At 35.8% G+C, this 13321-nt stretch overlaps 1 protein-coding gene across 2 annotated transcripts in view; it reads right to left on the bottom strand.

Annotated features, from left to right (window-relative positions):
• Positions 1 to 4324: 4324 nt before the first annotated feature.
• ANXA5 (annexin A5) overlaps positions 4325 to 13321 on the bottom strand; it is a 31637-nt gene continuing 22640 nt past the window's right edge. For both annotated transcript variants that reach the window (XM_004474676.4, XM_071214888.1), the window contains 5 exons: positions 9148 to 9241; positions 8125 to 8220; positions 6347 to 6405; positions 5998 to 6120; positions 4325 to 4850 (listed from right to left, as the gene is read on the bottom strand). In XM_004474676.4, coding sequence (XP_004474733.2) covers positions 4788 to 4850; positions 5998 to 6120; positions 6347 to 6405; positions 8125 to 8220; positions 9148 to 9241 — 435 coding nt within the window. In that variant the 3' untranslated portion in view covers positions 4325 to 4787. The remainder of the gene's footprint in view (positions 4851 to 5997; positions 6121 to 6346; positions 6406 to 8124; positions 8221 to 9147; positions 9242 to 13321) is intronic.

The raw sequence follows: 13321 nt of genomic DNA, 5'->3' as shown, positions 1-13321 counted from the left end.
ATATCTTATAGAAGACTACTGTAATACTTTAGCTTATTTTAAAGACACATATATACCATTAACTCTAAGAAACTCAAGCACATTCCAGAAAAGTGTGCTCACTCATAAGCTCTCATATATACAAAACTTCCATTCTTGGAACTTGAATGCAAAGAACTTTGATGGAACAGAATATAAAAATTTTAAGCCCTGTGGAAATGGGACACATTGGTGAGCTCCATACCTATCTCCTCTCAAAATGTCTTAAAGAAAAATGCGTATGATAGCATGGTTCTTTTCTTTCACATTAGAGGATAGCAGTCTTGACACAAATTCCCTACCCCTAATTTTTCCATTGAATATATATATTTTTTAATAGACAGAAATACAATTTTAAAATTGAGTACATTTCTTGTAAACAGAAAGACAACTTTAAAATTGAGTGCATTAAAACTCACTCCCATCACCATCCCTGTGTATTTAATTTGCCCTAGTCCCACACCCTATTGATTGGGTTACCATATAATTTATCAATAACGAGACCATTTTTAGTAAAAGGTGGTGCTATTTGTAGGCATAAACAGGGTCTCTGTCTTGGGCAAACTTGAATATGGTGTCTCTACCTATAGGTAAACACTTTTATTATTGTCCTCTGTATCGTTTCAGCATGTCTTTATGTAGAAAATAAATGCTTTATTCCACACTCCAGTCTTTTATACACAAAAGTTAGGAAGTTATAGACACTGTCCTGTAACTTGCTCATTAAAAGGTATATTCTGGAAACCTTTCCATAAGATACATAGAAAGCTAGCGTCCTCATTTGTTTATAATGCTACAATACTATTCCATTGCTTGCATGTACTGTAGTTTATTTCACCCATTCTCTATTGATGGACACTTGGATTATTTTCAGTCTTTTGCTGTAACAAACAATGGTACAATAACCCTGTGCACATATTATTTAATAAATATATAGGTGGCAGATAGGATAAATTCCTATAAACACTATAGCTGGGTCACTGGGCAAATTCATTCATAATTTTAATATATTGCCAACTTACCCTCCATAGGGGTTTTACTATTTTTTACTCCTACCAGCCATCTGTAAGGGTTTCTGGTTCAACACAACTCACTAACAGAGTATGTTGTCCAATTTTTGGGATTTTATCAATCTGATAGGTAAAAAAAGGTATCTCAGCGAAATTTGAATTTGCATTTCTCTTAACAGTGAGGTCAAGCATCTTCTTTAATATTTAAGGGCCATTTGTATTTATGGTTTCATGTTCATGTGAGTGAACTATTTAAATCTTTTGCTCAGTTTTTTTTACTGGATTACTGGTTTTATTTGCCTTTATTGATTTATGAGTTATTTATATACTAAGAGATTAGCTCCTTGCTATATAAGATGCAAATATTTTCAGTATTTTTGGAATTTTCTTATAGTGTTGTCATGGTATTTTTCCTTCCTTCTCTCTCTCTCTTTCTGTCTTCCTCCCTATCTTCACTCCTTTCTTCCCTCAATCTCTCTTCCATCCTTCCATCATCATGCAGAAGTTTTTGATTTTCAGGTAGTCAAAAAACATCATAATTTCTGTTAAGGCTTCTGGAGCCTCCCACTCCAAGGTTCTTAAAGCAGGTGTCCTCCACCCTTCCCTCAACCTCGCCCCATTCAGGAAAAGACTCGCTGCCCAGGTGTGAGCAACATGGGTTGTCTCAGCTTTGAAGCTGAGCCACACTTTCTCTGGAAAGTACCTGGCCAGTAATTGCGTGAGGTGGTAATACAAGGGCCTGGCTGTTTCTTTCTAACATGTTACTCCTTCCATAGAAAATCTTTCTCCAGCATTCCACGGTAGAAGGCAGACTTGGCCAGGTCTGCACCCTAATCTGACGATGCCTCTGTCCAACTGGACTTTTTGCCATTTCCTTTGACGAATCTTTGGCATCCCTAACTCCATCTCAGTGTCCGCATTCCAGTTATGAGAACTCAGTTATGAAGAAACTCCCACATGACTTTATAATTTTTTTTCTTTAACCCATTTTGAGATTATCCTGATACACGATATGTGGGATGGATCTAACCTTATCTTTTCCTTGATGGCTGCTCAATTGCCTTCACACCATTTATTTTTAAAAAGAACTCCATCTTTACACAGTAAATTAAGACCTATCTTTATCAAAACTAAATTTCCAAATGTATTTGTTTGGTTCTCTATCTGGACTTGCCATTTTGTCCATGTGTCTGTTTATTCATGTGCCAGCACCACAATGTTTACAACTGAGGTTTTAGTCCGTTCTAACTTGTGTAGGATTAGTGTTCCTGCATTGCTCTTTTCCAATATTCTATTAACTCTTCTTTTCTAACATGAAATTTAGAATCAGCTTCTCTAGTTAAAAAAAAAAAAAAAGAAAGAAACTTGTTGGTGTTTTTATTAGTATCACAATAAATTCACAGTAAGAGCTAGGCAGTCACAAACTGTGACTGTAACAGATTTTAGAGCTCATTAGTTCCTTTCTTTTGAAGCAGAGCAAATGTACAATCTAGGGCTTATACTTAAAGCCAGTGTGCTATTAAAAAAAACAGAACTTTTGAAAATAAACCATGTAAGACTTTTCATATAAAAAGTATAGGCAACTACCTTATCACATTTCTATCCCTGTGTGTAAACCTCCTCCAGAATATAGGAGGCAGTTTGAGATTATTTATGAACCTCCAAAAAGAGAAGGATTATGTTTGTAAACTGGTTTATTTCTCTGGGTGTGATACCCTTTGTTTGTATTAAATTCAAAGGTTTTTTAGGTTTACTTAATAAAATCAATTTAGGGACTTTGATTTGACCACGTCATTAGGATGTGACACAGGGTTAAGTCCCAACCCCCTGAGTGGGCTGATATAAATTGACCACCACACAGGAAGAGAGAGAACTCCACAGACACAGCAGAGGAGAGAACTTTAATCCTGCAGCCCCGGGAAGAGACGAGCCCTATGCCAGCCTACAGCTGAGATCAGAAGCTGGGCCCACAGAGCCTTAAGAGGAAGGAGAGACCAGGTAGCGATCACCTGCCATCTTGCTTCAATACATAGCAACTGACTTTGAGAGGAGTCTTTGATGTCTTGATGCCTGCTCCCTCCTTGCTCATTATAGCCAGCACCTGGATACCCTTACAGTGAAGTGGATCACTCAGCGAGCAGCGATTTATCCCAAGAAAACCTTTCAAGGGGTTGGGACCACGGAGTGCTCAATCTTGCTGTTTAAATAGTTATTGCTCTCTTCCTAAGAATATGGTTGTGGAAAAAAAAAAAAAAAAGTATAGGCAACTGATTCTCTGCCAGGTTCTACATCAGAACTGCCTATGGAGCTTCTGAAAAAGCCTGGTGTCATATGTATAGACACAATTTTTAAGAGTTTACTGGTTATTCTGATGAGCAGCCATGGTTATGAAGTTTCCAAGGGAAGCAGATGTGGCTCAAGTAGTTGGGCACCCACCTACCAAATGGGAGGTCCTGGGTTCAGTTTCCATGCCTTCTAAAGACAACGAGCAAGACAGCGAGTTGATGTGCCAGGCTGGCACAGTCAGCTGACGCAATAAGATGACATAACAAGGAGACACAACAAGCAGATATGGATGCAGCTCAAGCAACTGGGAGCCCCTCTCCCACATAGGATGTCGTGGGTTCAGTTCCCAGTACCTCCTAAAAAGAAGACAAGCAGACACAGAAAGCACACAATGAACTGACACCAAGAGTAGACAGTGAGCACAAACAATGCAGGGGGTGGGTGAGAGGGGATAAATAAATTATAAAACAATAAAAGTCCCCAAAAGGAGAATAATCAATTTTATTAAAATGCCTTAACAGCAATCACTATGCTTAAAAAAAAAGTGTCTATAAGGGAGTAAGTGCAAAAAGGGAAAAATCGAACCATTCAAAGAGGCTGGAAGATAAATATTAGAAAACCAACAAGTTCTCCTTTCTAAGAGATTGCCTGTCTTTTTATCCCAAAGAAGGTGGCAGGTGGTAAATAGGGAAAACAAGTTTATATGAGGAAAGAGAAAGGTAACACTCTGAATTTTTAGGTTGTTACAAAATCAACTTTTCTATTAAGTAACTAGCACCATAAGTATCATCTTATCTGATACTCAAATAAACACTCTACAAATAATAGAGACCTTCAACCTTTCCTCATTCCATATGCTGGAGAAGAGAAATTGTTTGTGATATTGCATTTCAAATTCATCTCCCAAAAAGACAACTGTAAATTAATTCTAAACTAACACCATTATCAAATGAATGGCCTGAAAAAAGATAATATCCTTAATTAAATAAATTTTCTAAACACACATACAATTCAGGGAAAAGGAAACATTTATTTTTCATTAATCATTTGATGCAACCACCATGGTTTTGCTGGTTTAACAGAGTAGCAAATTTGATTAATAACAGTTCCAGGATTTAATAATTTCAATGCTAAGGTTTTAATTAAGGTAACATGGTTATCAACTTAATATAAATGAAGTTTTATAAAAAGGCTAAAAAAGCAGTCTGACCACTTGAACATAGAAATGACCCACACTCTAGACTTAGCATAAGTACACTTCAGTTTTCTAACAATCAAAGAGTTAGAAAGATCAGAAAGCAGCATAATGCTTTTATTTCTAACACATGGATGTTTTGGTCATTAGCATGCTTATATGAATAAGGCAACGTGTCAAGCTGTAGCATACAAAAGGTGCACTTGAGGTGTGCAGGAGGAGGGTAGCGGTGGTGGTGGTGGCAGGCGCAGAGCAGGGATCTCTCACCAACTGGCAGGTCAGTCGTCTTCTCCTCCACACAGCAACAGGAGGGCTTTCTTGTAGTCCCCAGATGTATCACTCTGAAACCCCAGTGTACTTAGTTAATCTCCATGAGTCAAAGAAGTCACAGAAAATGAAAAACAAACAAAAAACCAAAGAAATACTGACAACAAATTATACAGATGACTTTTTTCTCAAGCAGGTGATCTGTGCATGACTTGCTCATCAGGAATGTTAAACAGGGAGTTTCCTACCAATGCAACTCATGTTTAACTTTGTAACTTTACCCTGTGAAGGCACAGATCTCTCAAAGACAGTGAAGGGTGTACTTCACTCTAGTAACAATGAGGATGGGGAAATGGACCTGCCCTCACTTTTAGAGCCTTATTAAAATCAAGCCTCCTCCATAAACCGTAAATCTCTATCGCTCAGCATGTATCTGGATAAGGGGTCTCTGCTGGGGATGCCTGACTGTGATGACTTTGTCTCAAGGGAGGACATGCCATGCCTGTACGTGCCTCACAGACAGATGTGCATGATAAAGTAATGCTCCAAGCTATGACGGCATGGACAAACTCTCTAGCATCTTACAGCCTAGCCACACCACACTTACAAGTTTAAAAGCTTATTCATTTGAAACCCTGCTTTGCACACGGCACATACTACCTTTAAAAAAAATAAAATAAACCCACAAATACCTTAAACTGAATTTAATTATTAGCCACAGAGTTCCTTGCTTTTAAAAGCGCAAAAACGATAATAACGCCTATGCTCTTTATTCCAGATATGACCTGGTTGGTTCTTTCCTGAACTATGAACAAATATCAGAGACAAAGTGATAATAGACAATAAGGGGGAAAAGTGATAAGAAAGGAGGAACTAATAAAAACAGCTGGAAGTGATAAAAGAAAGAACAAACATATTATTATCATGGGCAAGGAGTTGGGTTTGAGTCATCTGTTATCACTACTAAATAATGCTTCTAAATTCACCAAGAGCCTCAGCAACTGTCCTGGCATTCACCTAAGAGCTGACATTCTTACTTCAGGAAACACTGCAAGCTTTATAGCACATACCGCTAATCATCACATTAAAATGTTAAATGTTAAGAGCTCATAACAGTAAAATTCCAAACAAGTCAAAAATGAGGTTCTCCAATCATGTCTTTCATGTCATACATTAGTCACTTTGGATTTCTAAACATAATTCAAAGAACGGTTTAACTACCTTAATCATAGAATAAAGAGAGGTGGCAAAATTCTTCCTAAACTCCTTCCTAATGTTGAGCAGATCAATCTCACTCCTGGAAACCACGACTCTGATAAGGGTATGATCATCTGTTCCTGCTCCCTTTGAAAAATAAAAAAAGAAAGGCACATTGTTTAAAAACTTCAAACACAGCATCAAAACTCACCTGAGGTGGGATGAATCAACAAAGTAAAGCAATTTAGTAGAACTGAGCTGTTTTAACAATTTAAAAAAAGAAACCTCAAAGTCTGTCATCTAAAACATGACCAGAGACATAGAAAGATAACTAGAAAGATGAATTAGATAGAAGATCAAGGTATCTACTTACCTTCATCGCATAGTAGAGGGTTTCTGCAAGGTAGGTAGGTATACTTCGAATAGATTTCACTAAGAAAATAAATAATACAACGATCAGATGCTATTCTGAGATTAAAAGGATTAAATAAATAAATATCCAAAGCTGGAAGTGGATGTGGCTCAAGTGGCTGAACGTCTGCTTCCTACATGGAAGGACCCGGGTTCAATCCATGGTGCCTCCTAAAAATAACAACAAGCAAACAGACAAAAAAGCCAACTCGGGGGAGCCGATGTGACTCAGTGGTTGAACACGGGCTTCCTACATACGAGGTCCTGGATTCAATCGCCAGCCTCAGTAACTCAAAAAAAAATCCAAAGCTATCTCATGCTTATAACTCTGCTTCAATAAAAATTAACATAGGTGTAGGCACTGCTTATTTGCAAGCTGATCTGATCTCCTTGCTCACCACATATTTTTTAGATTACTGGTTGAGTTTTCCCTGGAGTTCTGAGTTCTACATAAAAAGGCATGTAAGACAAGGGGTCCAAGTTTTTCTATGCCCCTTTATTCCATGAGCATTTTCCTGACATGTCAGTTTGGGCATCTTGAGTTGTTAGCATGCCAAAATCTTCCTGGTCCCCAATAAATTACACAAACATTTTGGAGAATTTCATTTCATGAGCCTTAAGTAAATAATACAAAATTACTATTTTTATCCAAATCTGATAAATCTTGCATTCTCTTCCTGTAACCTTAATCTAGTTATTCTCTCCCATCTCTTTAAAATCCATGATACACATAAAGCACATTAAGATTGAGATATTTCAGTAGTACACCCAGATTAACTGATATCAGAAAAGTATAACTTCTCTCAACATACAGATTTCTAATGTAGGTGAAGACTGCTTAGACTTCATTCTGCTTAGCTTCTTATTGTATAAAATTTCCTTAATAAGCAAAATCAACAAATTTTTTACGTTTTTTTAAATTTTCTTATTCCACCTTTTTCAATGCTTAAGAAAAACAGCCACCAGTCCAAACTGTTTTAATTTTTATGTTGTACTCTAATTATAAAAGGGCTGTCTAAAAGCTTTCTAGTAAAAGTCCATTAACTAAGAACTCAAATGAAAGGCTACTTTTACTCTTGGTTAATGCACATCTTTAGCTTTTTCTCCAGAATATAGACAACGCAAAAATTGTAGCCTAACACTAATACTTTCAACAAACAGCAGAGGTTCACTTTAGACACATATGAAAACTAGGACCACAGGGAATTTTTACAAGCTATATTCTCCCAGGATTTGGAGATATAATACTACAATCAACTGTACAATCTCAGTCCTCCAATTTTTCCAGATTATTCTGAACACTCAGGTAAAAAAATAACAAATTATAGAACATGAACACAATCCCATATCTTCCATTATATCAAAGATGTGCTCTTCAAAACTAGATGCCAATTTCTCAGTCTGTCTCAAAACCAAGAAGACAGTATTCAAAACAATTTTAGAATACCAAAGGTATCAGAATTTTGTCCACAATATTTTGGGTTCATAATGAAACAGTAACATTTTCATGCAACTAAAACATGATTTTTAAACAATCCTGATAGTATATCTATTGGATTAGATGAACTAGGGAGATAATCATGTATTTTCAGTATCAAGACAGATTTTTAAACAAAATATTTAGGAGTCTGCTTCATGTTAAGCTCTTCTTTTCATAAAGAAATTGGTGATTATTTTTAGCTATTGCCTCAAGTGAATAAATATCACTCTAAATATTATATACATTATAAAATTACCTACCAACAGCAAGGAGTAGCTGCTCCAAATTACCAGAAGTCTCCCGATCAATGGTCTCCTCAATTTGAAATCCAGATATAGTCATGTATTTGTCAAACACTAGGAAAAATGAAGGTGACTTTTTAACCACATCAAAAATAACCTTTCCTGAAAGGAGATTTTTGCTCTGACCAGGTGATGTACTACCCAAAACAAATATCCCTTTCTTCCTTATTAACAGAACACTGATTGCTTTTAGAGTCTCAATGTGCCAAGCACTGAACAATGGATCATGAGTGTTTTGTATTCCATGATTTCCCAGCCCCCTGGACTAGTTAAATTCAATGAGACATAAAGAGAAATCTGTTGGAGGGATTTGAGAAATCTCTCTCTTTCTTGATAAAAAGTGGCAAATAAAGATGACTAATTTACCCCTTCTTTTTCTTCCTGTCATGAAAATGGGTGATATGTTTGCAGCTCCAGCAGCCATCTTGTGACCATGAGGTAATAAGCATAAGAAAGAAAACCAAAAAATATGGACTCATGAGCAGAGTAAAAGAAAAATCTCAAGCTGTGCAGAATAAAAGAAAAAGCTCATGCTGTGCCAAACCAGCCACAGAATCTTATAGAAAAAACACCAATTTGTAAAGCTATTAAGAGAGTTTTGTGTCACTTGTCACTGAACTCATTCCCAACTGATACAAGTACTGACAGAAATCCAGAGATAAGGACATGAATACTACTGTTTAAGAGGAAATACCAGTACTCAGCCATGAACTATCCAGTTACTTTTTGCCATGAGAATAACAATTTAGAGACCTGACCTCCCTCACCACCCTCTAATAAGCAAAGGATAGACTGCGGAGCTCTAGTTTTATAAAAGTTGTAAGAGCAGCGAAGAGAATTATGAGATTTCTTGGGAGTCACCAAAAGAGAGACAAAAATTCATTGATTCATTAAGCATCTGCTATTACAGCTTTTCTGGCATACTAGCTCCTGTATTTTCTAAATTAATCAAAATATCTGTCCCATACACATTTCACTCACCCCTTCTCAAATGAGACGTGCTTCGTGTTCCAAAGATGGTGATAAACTTTTCTTCATCCGTCCCCCATTTTAGTTCCCCAGCTTGAAATAAAGTCTGTGGAAATTTCAACCTCCATCAATAACTTAATCCTCCATCTCATTTCCAAGTTCTTAATCACAATTGAATATTAATTTACCTGATTCATCATTGTATACTTTATTATTGTTTTATGTTTCCCACTCAGAAACTCAGTTCACTAAGTCTGGAGATACTTTGGACCTTGCCACTAAACTGTTTCACATTAATGTGTCAAGGCAATAAAGCAGACCGTTGTTAACTGCAAGATAAGTGTTCCCAAAACGCCTACCATAACTTACAGTCTTTCTGGACCAAGGATCTGAGTTGTGGGAAGTTCTGATTGCCTCACCGTTCACGCTACCAATTACGGAAGGGGAAACAATTTATTTAGAAGCTAAGTTGTCTGTGTTTTCTCTTTTGACTATTCAGTGTAAATAGCACATCATAAAAAGTAAACTCCATATTTTCCCTTTACAACTGAGATTTCATCAACGCCAACTGTGAAACGTTTTCACTTTTCCAAAAAATGATAAACTGTTAAAAGGTTATGGGTGTGACACAGTGCCTCGCACTTGTTAAAGTATTTGTAAATCCACAGTCCCTTTTTTGACATGAAAAGGAATATATGCTTTCCAGTTTTCAGAGTTTCAAAAAAATAAAATTATATACAAATTTGTCATTAAATCTTTGCGTTCACTTATAAAGATGTGGATAACTTATTAAAATTCAAAGATTCAATCTTTATAATGTTTATACTACCATTTCAATTACTCATTGCTAGGTAAATGTCCCAATTAAACCAAGATGAATACAATTTGGTAAAGCTGCTACTTGAAGCTGAGATCTTATCACCACAATTGGTAAACTTATTAAGGATAGGAGGGATGCTAGCATTTGTTTGGATATGAAAGTCTGGGTTATAGTACGTTTAAAACTCTAGATTATGGTGTTAGATGTATTTTTATTGTATTTTCATAGAATAAAAAAGATATTTACATTTAATTTTCAAATTAATTTATATTAATGACAAAAATAATAGTTCTGATCACATGCATGCTTTTCAAAACCGAGCATCTACTATGAAAGTCATGCAAATACCAAGTATCTAAACTTTAGAACTATGTATGATCATGGTGTTAAAGGTTTTCTTAAAGTTATTTATTACAAAATAACATGCTTGAGAATTTTGTAAACAAAAAGGAAAATTAAAAATACTGAAAATATCAATATCCTGAGGATGTTGGTTACTACTCCTAATATAAGCCATATTGTCTAAGAATTATGTCTAGTAGGTATAGCAGTTAATCCCATTACATGGGAATAATTGATGAAATATCAGCTATTTATTATAATAAATATTTATTTTAATCTCTTAACCTTCTTGGAAGAATTACATAAATATAATCTATTATATTTCTTATAATCTCTTAACCTTCTCGGAAGAATTATGATAGCACCAATTTCCAAAGAATTATAAATGAAAATGATATAACTTACATAATACATCGAACAGTGTAGGTAACCAATAGCAGGTGTCAATAAATATTGATTCCCTTCATACTCACTTTCCTTTCCCAAGGAGTTCAACTTTCTCTCCAGACAAAGTATGACAGTTTGAAGCTGGATGAACCCCCAAAGATCATGTTCTTAGAGCTAATCCTTTTCTGTGCATGTAAACCTACTGTAGGTGGGACATTTGGATTAAATTACTTAGCTAAGGGCCTTTGATTAGACTGCATGAGCCAAGCTGCGTCTTAACCCTCCTACTGGAGTCCTTCATGAACAGAGGAACAAAAAGCCAGAGACACAAAGAGAAACCACCAGAAGCTGAAATCAACGAACCAGCAGAGAGAAAAGCCACAGATGGAGCAGCCCAAAGAAAACTAGCAAAGAGGTCTGGAGAAGAGAGGACAGAGGAGGTGATGCCACAGCTGCAGCTCAATGCCTTGATTTGGACACTTACACAGTCCCAGAACTATAAGCTTTTAAACTATTTAATTCTCATTGTAAAAGCCAACCCATTTCTGGTAAATTGCCCCCAACAGCTTTTAGCAAACTAAAACAGGAAGTATAAAATAAGGACTGGATGTGGTGGGGGAGAATATAAACACAGTAAAAGAAATGTTAACAAGTAAAGTGGATGGGAATGTAGAATGGTACAGCCACTGTGAAATGTGGTTTGGCGGTTTCTAAGGAAGTTGAATGCTAGACTTGCCATGTGACCCAGCAATACCATTGCTAGGTATATACCCAGAACTGAGAGCAGTGACATGAACAGACCTCTGCAAATCAATGTGCATAGCAGTATTATTCACTATTGCCAAAAGATGGAAACACACTGGTATTCAACAACTGATTAACGGACAAATTGTGGTGTATATACGTGGTGGAATATTATGCAACAGTAAGAAGAAATGAAGTCATGAAGCATAAGACAACATGGATGAACCTGGAGCACATTATATTGAAGGAAGCAAGCCAGACATAAAAGGACAAATACTGTTTAACTGTGCTATTATGAACTAAATACATTGTGTAAACTCATGGAGTTAGTAATTAGAATATAGGTAACCAGAAAATATTAGGAGGTTAGCAAATGGAAACCTGAGGGTTTAATTTATGCAGAATTGGTAAAAAGATTTTTCATAAATCTCTGGAAAGGAATAGAAATTGTGAAAGCATATCTTTTTATTTAATTAAATAGCACTGCTAATATATGTGACAGTGACTGAAAGGGAAACTCTATGGTCATGTATATTACTAGAAGGAAAGTTAAAAAATGTAACATGGGATTGTATAGCACAGTGAAACCTCATGTGAAATATTAGTATGGCTGTTAATAATATCGCATATATAAGACTTTTTACAAAATATAAATACAAATAAATGTTGAAATTGAGCAAATGTATGTTAATGTCACAAGATGTTACTATTAGGCAAAAATACAACCAAAGCAAAATATGGACAGTAGTAAATAGGAATATATTAATAATCTTACATTAAATGTAAAAAAAAAAAAAAGGAAATATACTAACTGAAAGAAACTAGACAAAAGGTACTACATATTGTTTGACTCTATACAACATATAAATGCAAATAAATTAGGAAGATAGAAACAGAATAGCAGCTATGTATGGAACAGGAAGCATAGAAACATTGAGAAGTGATTATTAAGGGGGAGAATTCTTTTTTTTATTATTATTATTGGAATAATGAAAATGCGCTAATAATGATTGAAGTGATGAGTGCACAACTATGTAATTATATCGAATACCACTGACTATACACTTTGGATGGATTGTATGCTTTATTAATATATATCAATAAAATCGATTAAAAGAAACACACAAAAACAAAACAAAACAAAAAACCAGTATAATGGCAGGAAATAGGGAACCATTTCTTGCAATAAAGTTTAGAGGAAGGTTGGATAGAGACTGTTTGCCAGGAGAAACTGCAAGTGAAAAGGTATGTCTACATGAAAGGACCTGGTCTTAGTCTTTTTACTTTGGCCAGCTTCTTCCACTATTCATGCTACTAACATCTGTCTTATGTCTGGGGGCCTCCCTCACAAATTAAAAAAAAAAGGTAAAATATATTATCTACAAAATGTTTCGCTCCCAACTGAATGACTCACTGTAGCTTATCAAACCCATGAAATAACAGGAATCCTCTTATGCCAGGTTATCAGTACAGAAAAAAATTCAAAAGCTTCTGAAAGGACTCTTTAGTTGTCACACCTTACTTTCAATTTTTAAAAAAATTCCCATAGTGATAAGAGTCTAGTTGCCCTTGGTGTGTTCGTTTTCATAATACTGAAAATAATTATTTTCAATAAGTCTAATTAACTTATAACAATAATACATTTTAAAGAACCCAAGACTTGGGCAAGGTTAGGGAAAGCCCAGATTCTATGCAAGAGACATTTTTAGGAACTTGATAAGGCAGTTTTCAGATGTACAAAGTTTCCCTTTCAGGGTCTTGAATGGTCATAAGAGACACCTTGCTACTCAAATTGTGGTCCCAGGATGCAGCATCGGCATCACCCCTCAGACGCACTGAATCAGATTGTACAGTTCGCCAGGGGATTCGTACACACATTAAATTTCGAGAAGC

The sequence above is a fragment of the Dasypus novemcinctus genome, chromosome 1, assembly GCF_030445035.2.
Source record: "Dasypus novemcinctus isolate mDasNov1 chromosome 1, mDasNov1.1.hap2, whole genome shotgun sequence".
Lineage (NCBI taxonomy): Eukaryota > Metazoa > Chordata > Mammalia > Cingulata > Dasypodidae > Dasypus > Dasypus novemcinctus.
This window is presented reverse-complemented; position numbering and strand designations above follow the sequence as displayed.